Genomic DNA, 19,632 nt, shown 5'->3' on the forward strand with positions numbered 1-19,632 from the left:
CAGTTGTATTGTGGCATTTGGAGTGTAGTATTTGTGATACTGCAGATAGCAGTAGTTCTAAAACTGTCAATTGTGTGATTGTAAGTGCGAATGTGAAATAAAATTCGCTATATCAAATACGGCGTGAAGTTATTTGTCGCGATATACGTCCAATACGCGACAATATATATATATATATATATATACGCGTAGCCGAATACAGTGGCCGCGCGTTCTAAAGCACGAAAAGTCTTTGCCAGCTCGACGGCTGAGATCTTGGTTCGAGTCCCACTCCAGGTATACACGTCTTTCTGCTTTTTTTTATGTGGTTGTGTTGACCTGTGTAGATGGTGGCCTTGTGACGGGCTGATCCCGCGTCCAAAGATTCCTATCATCTGTCTCTAAGATTCACAGTTTCAGATTAATCCTGAAATGGGAATAGGCCAAAGGACCTAATTCGTTAAAGGAAGAAAAAGATGACGCGTTTTGTGTAATGCGCCTTTCTCCATGCTGTGTATGGCAAATTAAAATATAATACAGGGCCGCATTATTTGGACTATCTGACAATCACTGCGGGCAGTTATTTGGCCACCCGTAACACAGGTTGATACTTCGCCTGTCATAAGAGAATAAAAATGGCGGAATCTTGAAATTTTTAGTGGAGTACAAACCAAAGGTGTACAGGCGCCCAGCAAGGCTATTGGTTATAAAGCCCAAACTGGTAAGCTAAAAGATACAGGATGTTCCATTAATAAGTTCTTGTTGTTTTATAACTACTTCTCAACTCTACAGACTATAGAAGAATTTAGGAAGGTGAGGAAGGTAAAACTATTATCCTACTTTTAAGTTCTGTCCCTGTCTTCAAGGACTATAATTCACCATAGGAAATTTAAATCAGACTTATCAGTCTCTGGGTCAGGGTTCAAATCCCGTTCCTTCCAATTATTGGTGAATAATCCTAAATCCTATCCATTTAACTCCAACTTCTTCACGTCTTATAGCAGGCGCACTTGTATAAAGAGACTGACATATCTGGTTCACGAGGTGACACTTGGCACTTGATGGTTGTGTGCAGGAAGGAAGTGCTTTGCAGACTGTCAAGTGATATCGCGACAAACTCATCAGAGCACTGAAGTAATTGCCCTTCTCAGTGCGATGATGTACGTACAATTTACAGCCGAATCTCTAATGACACACTGTGGGAAGGAAACTCATTCATAATGTCTGTTTCTTAGCCTTTACTTATCATTGCCAATAGTTTCTGTAACACTGTGCATAAAGTTTTGTACGGGCGTACTAGACAGGAATACGTTTTCAGTATATATCTGTCAGCCGGTCACAGTAGCCGCACGGTCGGTCTAAGGCATTAAATATCTTTGTTCGCTTGGACGTCGTGATCGTGGGTTTGAATCCCACTCAAGCCATGGATATTTGGTGTATGAGTTTATTCTGTGTTTGTGTTTTCTTGTGTTTAGGCAGAGGCCTTGCGACGAGCTGATCACTTGTCCAAGGAGTCCTACCGTCTGCGAAAAATGATTATGATACTCAATAAGAGGCCAGGGCCCTGGATTACTCTAAAGTCACGTGGGTTACATGAAGTAAAATATCACGACGATAGTGAATTATTAAATAGAAAGAGTGTGAAACGGCATTCATAATCCACTTGAAGGTACCATGACAACATTTGTCTGAAGCGACTGAAGAAATCAAAGAATAATTTTCAGACTCCAGTCTGACATATGTAATTTAGAAGATTCTGAAATTTTTCTCTTGACAGTGACATTAGGCAGCATCAAGAATTATCATAAATATTACAGTTTTCATTGTACGTTGAAATGTAATTTTGTTCTGCATTGTAAACATATTGTATAAGTCAGGAAAATGAAACTAAACACCTAAGAGTAGCGGGCGCGGTAGCGTAGTTGGTTGAGGCACTATGCTACAAGTCGGAAAGTCGCAGGTTCCATTCCCGATGAAATCATTGTATTTTTAAATTGACCTAATCTTTCCAGCGGCACTATGACCCTGGGGTCTATTCAACTTCTAACAGAAATGAGTACCAGAAATCTTCCTGGGGGTAAGGCTGATAACTTTACCTCCCGCCATCTGTTAGCCGATTTTCCGGAAAGTATGAGAGCCTCAACCTCTCACAACCCTGTGGGTCTCAACTGCCTGTTACAGGGATACATTTTTTATTTTTACATTGTAAACATATTAATCCATGTAGGATTCGAGGTTTTCACGGCGATGACTATGAAGAAAGCAGTCTTCTGGGATTTTGCACCGTGTATATGTGGTGTTAACTGACGTTTCGGAGGAAGGTATCGCCTCCATCTTCAGGGTAGAAGGAAAAATATAAGAAATCAGACTGGTTTTACCGGTTCTCACGGTCTCTTCGCCTGCAGATTTCTTATATTTTTCCTCCTACCCTGAAGATGGAGGCGATACGTTCCTCCGAAACGTCGGTTAACACCACATATACACGGTGCCAAATCCCAGAAGACTGCTTTCTTCATATTAATCAATGCTCTCAGTATCGAATAATGCAAACTATCTCCCTAACAGCCTGACTCACATTGCTTCTTTAGAAAGTGAAAATTGTTGAATTTTCAAAATATTTTAAAATTTTGTGAAACCAAACAGTTCACACTTCTGGAATCTCCAAATGTACCACACCTAAAAAGAATTTAAACCAGAGATTGGTATTAAACTGTATTAATTTCACCTTCATTGTTAATTATATCATTCGATCTTATCCCAGATCTTCCAAGTTGGCCTTCCCTTTAGCATTTCCGATTAAAATTTCTTTATGCGTTTTCCAGTTCCCATGTCCCTCTCATCTATACCTCGTTTTATTTTCCAGTTCAAGGAGAAGACGTGATGACTGTTTTCCTTCAATTACAAGGGTACTGTGCCCATGAATAAGCTCCACAAAGCCAAAACATTGATCATCATTTCTGTACACGAATGTTAAAACAAAATTAAGATACAGCAACCGACAACTTCTCACGTGAATTCACCTGCCCAGCTTGCGTGGCAAATTGTAACCAGACACAGAACTGCAAACGTGAGGCAGCCTGCCTACTCCCCGCAACTTTAGGTTCCCTAAACTTAAGAAAACGTTGAAGGGTACAGCATGTTGGTTATGTTGTGGAAGCCACTGAACACAAAATAACAGCACAGCTGTTGCCGATTTCGAAAACAGCCTGACGCCAGCTTACAGCACTAGCAGGAGCAGTGAAACAAACGTGCAGAGCCTGCATGGTGAAGGGAGTCAGTACGCTGAAGGGAAGAGCCTCTTGCTCATGTACCTGTAAGTACAGGGTCATACAGCTTTAAAATTTAAGTCACGGTATTTTTGAATAGATCTCGTGTATCTTCCACCAAGGAATGATATTTTGAAACCACGTAATAAATAATATCTCCACGATGTTGAGTCGAGCTCTTACAAAATAAAATATATGAAAATATGCTTATAAAATTTATTCATTACAGTAAATCCGTTACACAAAGAAACAAGTTCAATTCTAAACGCATTTACACTTGCGTGTAGCCCCCATTTTTTAAAGTTTCGGATAACGCTACAGATTAATAGATCAAATCCATAGAATCGCCATCAAATTCTCCAGATTCAGATATTTTAGGTTAATAAGTTTGGAATTAACTTACACTGCAAAGATACGGAAAACAGAGAGAACTGGTTGAGTCCCTGCTGTTCCCGAAACAAGGAACGTAAAGTCATTTGTGACGCGATAACATCTAATCGCCCATCAAACAATGTAGAAACGACACCCGCCAAAACGCCCTTATTTACTCTGCAATGAACATCTAACTAACTAACTAACTAACTAACTTCATGGAGCTTGGTCTTTCTTGAAAAACCACCAATTGTGCAGCTACTCAGGAACTTCCAAGCATTTTACGGGACCCGAAGTTCCATTACCGTGTTCACAAGAGCCCTCTACTGGTCCCTACGTTGAACCAGATCGATCCAGCCCACACCACGCGAACCTATCTCCCTAAGATCCATTTTAATATTGTTCACCCACCTACGCCTTGGTCTTCCCAGTGGTCTCTTTCCTTCTGGCTTTCCCACCAATATCCTATATGCATTCCTCTTCGATCTCATTCGTGCTACATGCCCTATACATCTCATCCTCCTTGACTTGACCATTCTAATTATACTTGCAGAAGAGTACAAGTTATGAAGCTCCTCATTATGCAGTTTTCTCCAATCTCCCGTCACTTCATCTCTATTCGACTCAAGTATTCTCCTCAACACCCTGTTCCCAAATACCCTCAGTCTGTGTTCCTCCTTTACGTGATGCCAGAGACCAGGTTTCAGACATATACAGAATGACAGGAAAAATTATAATTCTGCTTATCCTAATTTTTATGTTTTCAGACAGCCAATGGGGAGACAGAAGGTTTGGACTGACTGAATTCTTTGTGTTTATTTCTAGACCAACCTCCTTATTAGTGTTGATTAAAGTTTGTGTGTTTTTCTTTGTGATATCTATATTATCACCCCATAGATTCACATTATCAGTATAGAACAACAGCTGGTCTAATTTCAGACCCACCTGGATTTCCTGGACATTCTTAATGGCATATTCGAATGAAAAGTTGAAAAGTAGCAGCGATGAAGGATCTCCTTGTTTTAGACAATTCTGGATAGGAAATTTATGAGACAAATGTTTACCTATACGGACTTTGCTATACGTTTCGTTTAAACGCATTTTAATTACCCTGACTACTTTCATGGGTACCCCAAATTCTATGAGAATATTCTTAAAATCTGTATTGTTATGTGAATATACAAATATTCTTTCAATAATATAGTATATATAATATACCAATAGTGACACAATTTATAATCAAGAAGGTCTTCATTTCATGCATCCTGTTGTGTTACAATATATAACTTCATTTTTCCGTCACAACACAACAGCTAAGGAGTATCAAGGTCAATACCCAGCTATGCCTCACTACATGTTGATACTCCTTAGTTGTTGTGTTGTGACGGAAAAATAAAGTTATATCAAGAAGGTCATCCATTGTTACACTGACATAAATGCGACACTGGGATATAGAGTTCTGTAACAGTGTTACTGAAGATAAACACAGCAGCATCAAGGAAGTTCAAACTTGCCACTGCAGAGATATTTGTCTGATACACAGAAGAAACGCCCAGACAGCCTGGTCGTCTCTTCACAGATAGACAGACAGACAGAGAGTGGGGGGGAAGGGAGAACCCTGGGACTCCTGTACTCCACTGTAATGTTCCAGGGTTAAGTACGTTTAACTCAACTCAGACTCAAACACGTTTCATAAATATCCACGCAGCCATTCATTTTTACTATTTTAAACTAGTAGTTTGCTCCATCCGGTGCTCATGTCAAGTTCATGTCCTCCTTGGTGATTTGTAATACTCCAGCATTTACAGTGTTCTCGCATAAGTTCGTGCAAACTCATTTTGAATGTAGTGATACTCTTGCTAGTGTTTAGTTTTCACGTACCTGTGACATTGAGGAACACTTTCTTGACCCGCGGAGGGTGCGTCGCCACTTGGCACTCGTAGTGGCCCTCGTCACGTCGGGTCACGTACTTGATTTCCAGTCGCCAGTTGTTGGGATAACGGAAACTGAGCGTGATTCTTTGGTCCGTACTGTACGCATGCCGACCAACCGTTAGCAGGTGCATAGAGTCATGCCTCCGGTGCATCCATGTGACCTGCAAACAAGAGGAACTTATCATGAGCAAGGAGACGGGGAGATTTCCGCTCGCTGGACTCCATAAATGAGGGGATTTCTTGACCAAAAAACAAAAGACTCCGTGGCTTATAGTCCGCAAGCGAACTATACCGGCCGAGAGACTGCCGCCTGTTGGTGAAGTTAGTGCCAAATGTGTGTATAGAGGGTGTCACGTGGTCAGCGCAACGGATCCTCACAGCCGTTTTTCTCGGTTTTCTAGACCGGATTTCCTGACCAGCTGAGCTTATATCAGCTTTTAAATGAGAAATTTGTTTCATAGAGCTTTGTTGGTGACTGATTTTATTTTCATAAACCCTTGAATACCAATTATTCAATTATCATTTATAATTCCAGTTTTGTATTTATGACTTCACTGTTATAATTTTACTTCCACGTTGTAAGTGTGCTTCCTTCTCTAAGATTAGAAAGAGGAAAAAGGAACACCAGTAGCTTGTTCCGTTTGGATGAAACGAAACTTTTTTGGTTTCAGAAACATTACTCGTACTCTGTTAAACACACAGGTCTGAATTCTGTTTCAAATGCGAGCTATCAATATTAATATCCATATTCTTAACTATAATCTGGTTCTGAGAAAATGTGACAAGTTGAAATACAGCTTCATGTATGTTACTGTTTATGCTGCACAATTGCATATAAAAATGAAACCATGTTGACGAATTTTAGATACACAACACAAAATTTTATTGAGATTTGCAGAGAAGTTTCGGAGTTCAAGCTTGTGGACAGACACATTTTATTAAATTATACAAATATCAATGAAATGTAAAATTTTGTAACAAAAGAAAATTATGTAGTTCGCTTTTCATTTGTTGTATATTTTAAATATATTTTTCCCATTAATATTGCGTTCATAATTTTTCTGTTAATTACCTGGAAAATTTAAGCTTCAGCGGGTTTTAGGAAGTAAATCATTCAATACATAATTACTTTACTATTTAGAGCGTGTAATGTTGCAGTTAATAATATTCCAAAGCATACTGAACATAACACACCATGCGGAAGCCCGAAGCGGCAAGGCACGGATCAACGACTACTACATGAACAAGAAACATTCGCTGCTTACTCTATAGCGGCTGTGTGGGCGCAATAGTACACTAGTGGCCAATTCGCTCTGAACTGATGTTACACAACTGCACAACACACTAAACTGGTCTGTTTCCGTCCCTTTCCCCTTGTTTCGTCCATATCCTATTCACTTCATTTCCCCACCCTGGAAGTCAAAGGTTAGAGTCTCGTACAGTATTTGCTTTTCAGATTGAGAACCCACAGCGTAGCGGCGGTCTGGCTACCATCTTGTGTTGCAGATTCTAAAGGATTCTGACGATGGTCGATGACGAACAGAATTACTAGGTTTTTGGACTTTTTCCATCGTCCGGAATTCTAGATAATAGAAGACACGACGTTTCGGAAACAGATCCAGTTTCCGAAACATCATGCCTTCTATTACCTAGAATTCCGGATGATGGAAAATGTCCAAAACCCAGTAATTCTATATCTTGTGTTTTGTTTGGCAGGTACTTGCAACGCTTTTACAGTCTGTTTCCATGAAGCAGGACCGCCTCTGTTGTCTAGTGGTTAGAGTTCCTGGCTACAGATCCAGAGGTCCCGGGTTCGATTCCCGGTTATCAGATTTTCTGAGAAGTAGTGGGTCTGGAACGGGGTCCACTCAGCCTCGTGAGGATTACTGAGGAGCTATTTCAAGGAAAAGCGGCTCCGGTCTAGAAAACCGAAATTAACGGCTGTGGAAATTCGTTGGGCTGACCACGCGACACCCTCTATCCACAAAAGTTGTCACTAACTTCGCCGACAAGCGGCGGTCGCTCGGTCGGTATAGTTCGCTTACGGACTACAGACCACGGAGTTTGTTTTGTTTTCTCCAAGGAGCAGAACCTTTGCTGAGAAACCGCTAAGATGATCAAGTACTACCGCTTCATTTATGGAACTGTGTTCATAACACGGACACACAACAGCCTAGACAGGGTCCAGGCCAATATGGGAATGCTCCATATAACATGTGATAACGTCTCAAAGATAGCCCCACTGTACCCAAATTGCTATCCGATTAAAAGGGGGATAATGCATGTGAACATACAAGAGTTCACAACATCATACCCACCTAGAATGGAACCAGTTAAGAGCGACCAGTATACCAGCGAAACACACATATATATATATATATATATATATATAATCTTAATTGAGACCTTAATTTAACATTAGCTATATAACAATATTTTAAGTAATTATATCTGATATAAATATAATTGGACTAAAAAGAAGATAATACCAGGAGTTTTGTTGCCAAGCATAACTTTACATGTTATATAGTCACATTCGAAGTATGGATTCGCATTAAAAACAACTTCAACACGTAAGCACAAGCAGAACATCTGATGATGATCCAATAAGTGTCGAAACATGTCGTGCTTTAAGGTTTTAAGACCTCAGTTATATACACGCCCTTCTTCAAAAATATAAGTTCTAATATTTTCATTCTTTTAGATCTCTTGGTATTTTGCAATAGAAGCTGTTTAAGCATTTTTCATCTCGCCTATTCATATAAAATGTTACGTCATCCCGTCCCCTTCCTGAGAGAATTTATATAATTTATGCAATTGAAAAGAATTAGCGTAAACAGCTTTTACCTATACACTAGCCTCAGACTCCCTTGCGCTCACAAAATTGTGTTCCGTAGACTTACTGTACACGTAACCACATTTCGCAGTTGTGGTCACCCACTACTCAATTCACGTACGGACAAGAGAGGTCATTACCGACATCGATTCTTCCGTTGAAACTGCTGCTGTAAGCTGTATTCGGTCGATATGGCCACTCAGTATCAATAAATCGACTTTTGGAAGGAAGACTGCTGTTACTTGTCTCCATGCTGGCACATACTGACTGGCAGAATTTAATCACATTTGTCTTATTTTTTTTTTCAATGTATTATTAGCGATGGTTAAAATTAGGCAGCAAATACACAGAGATTCCACATATATGATGATTTCCCTATTTAGTAGCTTCTACTGACCAGAACATAGTGACGCGCCTATCTGGTTCAAGCACACGCTGTTATCCTTGCTCCACGCCAGCTTAGTGCAATGGGACGGAAGCAGATTTGTTCCACTACAGGGCATGGGAATTACATAACATTGATTTCATGTGGAGCTCTCAAGCACAGTTGGAAAATAGTTATTTCTAGTTCTAATTGAGAGACAAGAAAACAAGTGACATCTTCCTGAAATTATGCCTCAACTATTAAAACTGGGCGTGTATTGTATAAATTTTGATGCAATAAAATTCCTTTGGATATGACAAAACTAAAGTGACCCAACACCATCAAATGTAGTACAAATATATAATACAATGCGTCATTCTCATAAAGCGTATAAAATAAAAGCATAAATGCAAGGTCATAAATATTTGTCGAACTATGAGATTCATTTTCCAACTATTCAGCAGATTTCATTTAAATTTCGTTTTGGTATTTTATATTAAACTCGCAAGGTAAATTTAATTTAAGTCTGTACGAATATAATAGAGTCCCAATTTTATATACGTAAAATTCTAATCAAATTTAACTTTTCATGCAAACATCCTCATGTATAAATATGTGACAGACAGGTTATCTGGAGGGAGGGACGTAGTTAAGACCGCCATATTTATTTCAAACTCTTCTTAAGTGGAGTGTAAAAGAAAATCATGCAACATATTTTATATTCAATGAATACCGAAGTTAAATGGGATTTATAAAATCTCGAAGGAGGCATGAAGAATACTGTTTTCTGGGATGTGGCGCCGTGTAGATATTGTATAAATTGACGTTTCGGAGGAACGGATCGCCTCCATTTTCAGGGTATAAAAATCGGCGATCAAGGAACCAGCGTGAGCTGGTGGCTGCAGCCTGAAAAAGGAGGCGATACGTTCCTCCGAAACGACGGTTTACACAACATCTACAAGGCGCCATATCCCAGAAGACGGCATTCTTCAAAGTCACCGCCGTGAAAACCTCAAATCTTACTCGAAGGATGTATTTAAATACTCGTACATGTTTACTCCAAACTGGAAGCCATTTTCCTCCCTGGCTTACAGCTGTTAGGACTGGGACGCTTATATTACAAACATACTTTGATGTAACGTGCACATGAAGTGACAGAAGAGGAACTATAAGTTCAGTACAAGTTTGTTTACATTCTAGCACACCAAATTAGCTGGGTCCGCTTTCCCAAGCCTCCAGATACACAGCGCACCTCTGAATATTTTGAGTAAGCTCTTCTGAACACGACAACGCTGGCTTCCATGAATAGCTCTGAACCTCATCATCTGAGCCACTGTCATCTTCTCAATACGAGTTCTTACTTCCACGTCTTTCCTATCAGGCAGTACCAAATTTTAAGAGTCACACAATCAATTCCCTCGGGTCGGAATTGTTTTGTTACGCGAAGAAAAGAAGAGAGAAATAGCGACTAAGATAAGAAAAGTGTAAGACAAAGACAAGAATTCGAGATTCTGTGAAAAGGAGCACCTCCATCAGAGCAGAAGACTTCCTCCTGTGTGAACAGTTCTCGCTGAGGAATCCGCGCAATCTTCAGTTATTTAGACGGACTTACAAATTAATTATAATTAACGTTAAATCGATTCGCTTTCCCCCAAAGGACCTCGTAAATCTGAGGTCTCAGAAAGGATAGAAAGAGAAAATTCTTTTTTATTGCTAGTGGGGTGGGATTAAGTCCATTGTACTGCGACCACTTCTGGCCTATTGTACCAGTCCCAGATGATAGGTGAGGGTGATTGTGGAACAATTGGTGGAATGAAGATTGGCAGGGGAAACCGAAGTACTCGAAGAAAACCTGCCCCAGCGCCACTTTGTCCACCACAAGTCCCACTTGACCATACCCGGGAACGAACCCGGGCCGCCGCGTGGGAAGCCAGCGACTAACCGCTTGAGCTATGGCGCGGCCCACGAAGTTATTACTCAGTGTTTTTAATTGCCAAACCCAATATTCACCATCGATAAGTCGACTTAGCATCATAATACACTTGGTCATTAATTTTTGAGCAGATTTCTGTTTCAGTAGCTGTTTGTTTCCTTGCATGCTCAGTGCCTGAAGAGAATACGTAAGATGGAATAAGAGGGTGATTTGAGTGATGAATTGCAAAGCATTCAAGGAGCATGTCTTGACATATAACGGGGAACATGGAAATTCCCCAAATGTATGCTGAAATCTATACATGACTGGCCCTATTCAGGCGGCTAGAGAACAAGTGAGTTATAAACTTTGCTTGGCATATAAATCACAAATGCTAGCACTGGGTCTGAACGGAAACAAATGTGGTCTTCTTCAAGGCACTCTCGTAGTATTATCCTGAAGAGAGGCGCATTCAGAAACTTCCTGCCCAATTAGTTTTGGGGGCTCACTTCTTGGAGTTAAAGCGGTAGGGGCGTCGCGCAAAAAGAAGAAACAAAGCAAAAAGTAAAATAAAGCATTAGGATATCCTCCTGCTGAAGTAACATGAACAAGTCAATAAAAGAATAAACAAAAATAAAACGAAAAATCTTCCTGTTACACTCACCTCTCTGCCGACGCCTAAGAAAAATTTGAATTTTACCTCCAGAAGAAGGCCACAGCTCAGGGCTGTCGTGTCAGACATTTATTTTTGCCTAACTTGATTAATGTTCGTTTGTCACAAATTCCGGCATGACGCTTTCTTTCCAAATGTTTCAGCTGTCTCCAACGGAATGCTATTAAGAACCGCATTTCTTGTCCGCAAGATTATCGAAAAAGTCGCTTGGGCAGTAACGTGAGTACCTGCATGAAACTAACTTAATTCAGGGAACATTTCCTTTGTAATGATTACAGTATCAATCATAGAATAGTTTCCTATCTGCGCGGTAGATTGGTACAAAAGTAACCTACGTGACGTCAGGTTGTCATGGGAACCCGTAAATTCAATACATAAAAACAGGACGACAAGAAGAGACGCTATTTACCTTCGGCGCGTAGAGAAAAGCTGACATTATTCCATCGCTCCAAGATGTGTTCTTTAATTCTTATTTTCTGATTAACCTTTCTTGCGGGCCGCGCCATAGCTCAAGCGGCTAGTCGCTGGCTTCCCACCGCGGCGGCCCGAGTTCGATCCCGGGTCTGGTCAAGTGGGATTTGTGGTGGACAAAGTGGCGCTGGGGCAAGTTTTCTCCGAGTACTTCGGTTTTCCCTGCCAATCTTCAATCCGCCAATTGCTCCACAATCACCCTCATCTACTACCTGGGGCTGGTACAATATGCCAGAAGTGGCCGCAGTACAAGGGACTTAGTCCCGCCCCACTAGCAATAAAAAAAACTTTTTTGCTATAGTTACTAAAACCAGTGCATAACGTGAGATTGTGTGTTTCGGCTAGCATGTTTCGTCCCCGTCACTACATAAAATTTTTAAAGATATTTAACATTCAGAAGTCTGCAGGAAACTTTAGTATTGTTCCGAATCTGTCAAATAAAACTTTGCTTTACACAAAACTCAAATTGATTTTATTTTTCTCTGTGGTAAAAAGTAAAGTTATCCTTGTGGTTAACTATGCTATGAGGGCATGTGGGGTGTGGATGTGTAGATTCACATTTTCTTGACCTTGGCACTAGCTGGAGGTAAGTGGTCTGCTTCACGCCTCGGCCGTTTTACACCCGGGGAAAAGCTCCCCGTAACCACTGGATAGGAGGCTGGGTGGACCTTAGAGCAGGTCTGGACTACGTGGAGAAGAGAAGATTTTTCACCCTACCGGGACTCGAACTCCGACCCCTCGGTCGTCCAGCTCGTAGCCACTCGCTATACCGACTGACCTATCCCTGCTCTCCTATTATAAGGACATGGTTTTTAAACCCTTTTGACTGACCAATGAATGATAAAAAGCAGGTGTTCATGATTCAGACCTTATGAGATATCACACCCAACGTATTTCTATGTGCTTCTGCCCAACCTGACATAACCAGACAACTTTATCCCGTTTTGTGTATATCTGACCAGTAGTGAAGCAACTTAATTAACTACTTAATGTTTCCTGTAGGGTGTCAACTATGACTATAGTAATCAATTGCCACAAGAAAGTGAATATAATTAATTGCATTGTAACAAACTTCTTTTGTTAGATCTAATTAATGTGTCTTTTTATGTTTTGTAAATTTACAGTACCTTCCAAATAATTTCACTTAGTGTCAGAATTATGAACTCTGTGTATAAATATGAACCATGGAGATTTAACTGGAACATTCTGAGAACGCTTTCTGTCCCTGTATACTCCGATAAAGGTTCAGATATCTGAAATATTACCCGTTCCTTCATTGGTTCATTGTACAGTTTCAAACAATAACGAAGCGTAGTGTTGTAATACCGTATTTACGCATGTATAGGCCGCGTGCGTGTATAGGCCGCAGCATAATTTTGAGACAGAAATTATAGAAAAAATAATTTTCTTGGAATATTATTTCAGGAGTAGAACACTCTGTATTACTAATTATGAATATACTTTTTTTTAATGAAGTGTGATTTCGAATATTTCGAATATAAGCCGCACCCCAGTCTTCCTCTTGAATTTTTGGCAAAAAATGTGCGGCCTATACATGCGTAAATACGGTATTATTTACTTAGTTCATCATTCTGAAATTAACCTGGAGGGACTGAGGGCAACCACAAGCATGTTTAATCAGGATAGCTTTTCTCCAGAGGGAGATTTAGCCCCGAGACTGCCAAAATAAAGAGCAGGAATGCCAACCGTCTAAAGCGATGTTTGGCATGACCAGTGTTACACACCCCTCGCCACACACAGCGACAGATTCTGGACTCATATTGTGGCAAGGCAGAGACGAAACCGAGATTGTGTAACACTCCGAAAGGTGAAACATTTCACGACGTCCTTTCAGGGATTCTGCAGCCATTGAATCGCGTCTGAGAATATAATCCGGAGTCTTTAGGAACGTCTGAAGGAAATTGCCACTTGTCGTGGCCTAAGAAACGAATAACGCCTGGTGCGGCACGTTTCAAACTCAGCTCCACGTGTTTCTCATCCCACTTATTAGGCAATGTAATCCATTTCTTTCGCCTGGAGACTCCAGAGTTTGTATTGGAGCACGTGGAAACTTAGTACGTGAGCCGACTTCCCGTAGCAGGTTAGAGTGGCCCGTTCGGCGCTTTGCAATATATAGAGAAGGCAATGTACTTTTACAGGTTTTATCTCTGGCTTTGAAAGTTCGCGAGGTAAGAGGCGATCTGTCCCTTGAACTCCTGTGGTATTAACCTCAGTGCACCAGCGGAATCCGAACGAGACTGAGGCTCGGTGAGGCGGAGCCGACGTGACTTCACGTGACTACTTTGCCTAAGTACCCGAAACGGGCTCAGTCCTTGGAAAGCCGCACCACATGTCTAGCTGTAGCGGATAGTATTCAGGTGGTGCCGGCTTCGAATCTTGAGTCTGAGGCGGGTTAACCCTCATTGAAATTTCTGTGTTGATAGTTACTGAAATGGTCAAGAAAATCATCTTTTATGGAGCATGAAGGTCAATTACGGAATTAAACAAAGTAACAAATGGACGCTTTCTTGAGCCATATGAATCCAACCCAAACCTCAAATCTTAATCGTCAAAATCTATTATTATTATTATTATCATCATCATCACGTTCAGGTCTCCCTGGTTGTATCTTCTCTTAATGTTTCACTGATAAAATTAAACTCATTTCCTTAACAATATTTCATGAAGTTTACAAATTGTGAAGTTCATTACTAAGTAACTTTCTTCATTCTTACTTTCAAACATTTTTCTTGAAACCCTGTTCTCAAGTACCTTCAATTTAGACTGATCTTAGTGCGTCAGGCTAATTTTAATTTGTTTATTAAATAACGCTGCCTGTATCGAGACCATGCAGCTTGGATGAGAAGAAGATTAATGAATATGGAGTAGTTTGTGGAGTTAAACCAACTGTAACAGATGCAAAATGACAGGCAGAATAGTACAACATGTTTCGGTATATTGAAAAGACAGTGGAGGGAGAGCACATACATACATACACACGGACAGGTGAGTGAAGGGGGAAGTTATCTAAACATAGACATATTTTTCTATTGTCATTGTTCAATGTTTTAGTTGGAGCAGTTGGTTGAGGCACTATGCTGCAAGCCGGATGGTCCCGAGTTTGATTCCAGATGAGGTTATTGGATTTTTCAATTGAGCTAATCCTTCAAGCCGCACTATAGCCCTGGGGTCGACTCAGCCTCTAACAGAAATGAGTACCAGGAATCTTCCTGGGGGTAAACGGCGGCCGGCGCGTAAGGCTGACAACCTTACCATCATCTGTGAGTCTATTGTGTAGAAGATGTTGAGCCTCAACCTCTCGCAACCATATGGGCCTTCACGGCCTGTTACAGGGATACTTTACCCTTTTTACAGTGGGATGAGTCCCACTGGTGGGACTTGAAGGTCTGTTTGCTGGACACGAGGTTTCAAAAATAATAAATTCAGTCACACAAAATTCACTTACACAAACGTTTCCTGCATTCTGCACATAAAACTTCTCACTAGTGCTGCACTGTAATCATATTTATATAACTTTTTTTACCCAGAACTTTTAAAATTGTTCAGATATTAAGGATATCAGTATAATACTAAAATGTATCTAGATGTAAAATTCTGCTTCTCGGAAAGAGAGCACTGTGTTTTTTGTTGCCATTTTGAGACAATAGATTCTCGACAAAGTGGCCGCTGGGCCGCAATGTTGAGAGTTACTGAGTTAGAGGACATTTTTTCCCTGTGGCGCTACAGCCCCAATTTGGGCCTAGGCCTACATCCATGAAACTCTCCGTTCCACTTCGGTTTACTAGATCTTACACATACGGTAGGATTCCTTGGGTGAGTGATCAGCTCGTCGCAAGGCCTCTACCTGTAGACAAACACAGAAAAACGCACACAAACATCCATGCCCTGAGTGGGATTCGAACCCACCATCCCGGCTTCCGAGCGAGCGAAGACAGTGCATGCCTTACACCGCTCGGCTACCGTGACCGGCGAGTTAGAGGTTATATGCTCCTGGAATTCCAGTTCCAAGAGGGCAGTGACGTAATTTCTTCTGCTGCTACTTGCAGACTGCAAGAACGAGAAGCTGCGGGACAGGCGTTAGGAACGGAAGTCCTTGCTGTTCAGGACACGACGCCTTTTATAGCTAATCTTCACAGAGCACTCATTCAGAACTTGGAATTTTAGATACTGAATTCTGTGGTCAGGTATTGACTATCTCAAAAGATTTGTGGTGGCTTTCCTTAGACTATCCTGAGGGATGCTGGGATAGTAACTTGAAATATTGAATGACTGTATACATGTACATGAATGTATTCATACATTCATTCATTAATTCACCATGAAATAACCACATTTTGCGTGACATAATTCTCTTAGCTGTCTATTATATGAGGGCGTGGTTTTGTGGTACTTCTCCTTGCGCCCTTTATACAAGAAACGGTTCGTCTCTTGATCTTCCCAAAGTTATATCTCCAAAACTACTGAAAAGATTTTGATTACATATCGTATTTGGGTGTCAATTTGTCAGTATAATTTTGGATCGATTCCTATCAATCTATTATAAGAACATAGAACACATATTTGGGAGAAGAAGAATACATGTAGGCTTTTGTTGGAAAATCCAGAAAGAAAGAGACAAATACGAAGAACTAGACGTAGATGGTAGCATAATATTGCGATGGATCTTGGAGAAATAGGATAGAGTGTTATTGACTGGTTTCATTTGGCTCAAGATAGGGGCTCATCTTGTGATCATGGTAATGAGCTATCATGTTCCATAAAATGGGGGACAATTCTTGAGTAGCTGAGAGAATGGCGGTTTATCAAGAAAGTCTGAGTTCCACAGAGTTAACTGGTTCCTATGAATCTAATGTCATGAAGCTGAAATAACATTTTATCGATTATCTCGAAAGCGGTTCATCGTACGTCTTGCGTTATCGAAAATAAAAATTTCGTCTGTCACTTTCGGTTTTCGCAGTTACTAATTCTTAAAATTATTTCATGTTGTCTGAATTATGTTGATTTCAATTGCTGTCTATTTTTTCCTTTTGTTTATTCATTCTCACAAGAAAGTAGGTGCCTGTGTAGGCCTAGTCTGGGGGAAAGAAGTGGGGATGAGAGAAATTCTCACAGCACGCGATGCATTGTAACTGGGTCTCAGCAACATCCGGTCGATTCTCACACTGACTACAGCTTTCCAGAGCACATGCAACAGGTAACTGATTATGTTTTGATTTAACCATTTCACATAAGCATCAGGGCGTCAGTGGCGTGCAAATTACAGTCAGTGATGATTGCATTTTGTGGAAAAACTTACATGATCTATATCATTCAGTTCTCAACATTCTATTCCGTACAGAATATCTATACTAATTACGTGAATAATTTTCTGGTCATAGGCCCCGAAGTTTCAGCACCGTTATTACCACCACTGGACACAGTCTAGAGACAGCTTCATTCATGTAAAACTTTCATGGTCTACATTTCTAAGACGCTCTGTAATATTATTTTTATATCTCTTTCTATGTCTACAGTATGACAAATTTTCAACAGTTCTCCACATCGAAATATCAGGTTCCGCTCCGATAATGTTACATAGCCGGGTTAATCTCTGTGTCCTGAATTTCACTGCTGTAGCAATAATAAGCGACTTGCAGATTCCCAAGGGTTCTGACAATGGCGTTTGATACTCAAGATTACTAGGTTTCTGGACTTGCCCATTCTGAAGAACACTGCACAACACAACGGTACGGAAACTGGATCTGTTTCAGCCCCCAGGTGAGGGGCTGAGAGACACCTACGTTTTTGGGTCCGTCAGAAAGGGCTACGTCCAGTGACTGCGGTGAGTCTTATAGATTTTATTGTTAGTGTCATGCATACGTAATATGTGCCTATAAGTCAACCATGGGATACAATTTGGCTTAAGGCTTAGCGTGTTGGACTCCTGCATGTGTGGACACATGATTACATGTAGTGGAGCCGGGGTTTTTGTGTCGGATGCAATTATACCACCACCATCACCACGTGGTGACGGTTGACCCAATCATCGTCAGTCAGTCCTCGTTTCTGCTACTGTGTGCTTTCTGTCGCTACTTCACAACTAAATGTTGTGTTTAGGCAAATATTAACTAATTTATGTGGTTCTGGGAGTTAGTGAATGGGCAAGGTTCGATTCCCGGCAGGACCAAGAGATCCCTCTCTTCTCCAGTGACCAGAACTGCTCTTGGATTCACTCAGCCTTCTGTTCAGTGGGTACCGGGACTTCTTTCCCCAGGGATAAAGCGACAGAGGCGTGAAGCTGACCACTCACTTCTACCTAGTGCCTAGGTAAAGAATGATGGAGCTATACCTCCACTTTCCATACGGCTCCATTGCGTAGTGCTTGGCAAGCTAAGATTCAGTTCCGGAAGTCTTCAGTGATTCAAAGTTAGAGGAGAGGAGTATCTGACTTGTGCGCTGCGCTGTCAAGTTGCAAGAACGTACTGTCTGTACATGAAATATTGATCTTTCTATAGTCAGGTTCAAACTAAAGCCCTGGTAACCTCGCAATCTTCGGACCTGGTTTCACAGACGTCACAAGACCTCAATTTATCCACCTTGTTGTTTGAATTCTATACCACATCTTTAATTCCAAAGTACAGAGTTCCTCCTCAGTTCATTCAGTACCTGCATCACTGGTACTCAGTATGCATATGTTATGATGCTGTTATCTCCGATTTATGGTATCTTTCATGTATGTTAAGTTCGTGTCTTTGTTCCAGACGTGATACAAGAATCACGTGACTCACATCGCATTTCTGAATTGGGTTGCCCGAAGAGGCAAGAAATAAGGCGAAACAAATCCATTGCACGAAACACTGCATCCATAGAAATCTCCAGGGGTACATGAGGCGTATATTTCGCACACAGACTTACGTACATTCTGAAGACGGAACCCATTACATCACCGGGTGAATATGAATTAGGGATGTCAATCGATATACAGTTCTCTATCGATAGGTCTATCAGATATTTTCGTACCAATATTGAATCGCTTTTATGGTTGAGGCTCTTCATATTGCTGAAAAATCTAATTAATACATGCTTAACTAATTTTATATTTGATTTATTTGTGTTACAGTTCTATCATTATCTTCTGTTGGGGCGTGAACATTCATAACAATGATATCACACCAGCGACCTTTCAGTATTATACATGATATCCTATCACTAATGAACTCTACCCTCTTAACTGCTGCTTCAGCTTAGGTCGTTTATCCAAGGAATTCGTCCAGGTCCGAGGCTTTGTGTTCATTTTCGTAACATATTTATTTTTTACGGTGAGGAGTTGTTAGCCCCAAGCCCAACCCCCAAAGTGGAGGGCAACCCCTTATCAGCTGTCCGCGACTGCATTTTCAATATATTCACAGCTTCCCTCCAAAACTGGAGGGCGTCTCCTCCATCCGTAACCTGAGGACGCGCCATGCCGTGGTGACAGGGACCCACCCAACATGGGATAGAAGTAAACACAGAGAAAACTAAGTATACTCGTATGTTGCTGTCTCGTCANAAGGCAAAATCCTGACAAATAGGTAACAGATGCTTTGAAAATGTGGCACAATTCAGATATTTGGAAGAGACGATAACAAATCAAAACCTGATTCAGGAGGAAATTAAGATGAGATTGAACTCAGGTAATGCTTGCTACCATTCAGTCTAGAACCTTTTGTCTTCTCGTCTGCTGTCCAAAAACATAAAAATTAGAATATAAAAAATTTAATTTTGCCTGTGGTGCTGTATGGGAGTGAAACTTGGTCTCTGACATTAAGGGAAGAACATAGGCTGA

General features: G+C 40.8%; 1 protein-coding gene across 1 annotated transcript in view; it reads right to left on the reverse strand.

Annotated features, from left to right (window-relative positions):
• The window catches only part of LOC111862349, a 426,180-nt gene that overhangs the window by 103,158 nt on the left and 303,390 nt on the right, over positions 1-19,632 (reverse strand). The window contains exon 5 of the mRNA XM_023847658.2: positions 5,499-5,712. Within this exon, the coding sequence (XP_023703426.1) occupies positions 5,499-5,712 (214 nt within the window). The remainder of the gene's footprint in view (positions 1-5,498; positions 5,713-19,632) is intronic.

Source organism: Cryptotermes secundus, unplaced genomic scaffold, assembly GCF_002891405.2.
Source record: "Cryptotermes secundus unplaced genomic scaffold, Csec_1.0 scaffold487, whole genome shotgun sequence".
Classification (NCBI taxonomy): domain Eukaryota; kingdom Metazoa; phylum Arthropoda; class Insecta; order Blattodea; family Kalotermitidae; genus Cryptotermes; species Cryptotermes secundus.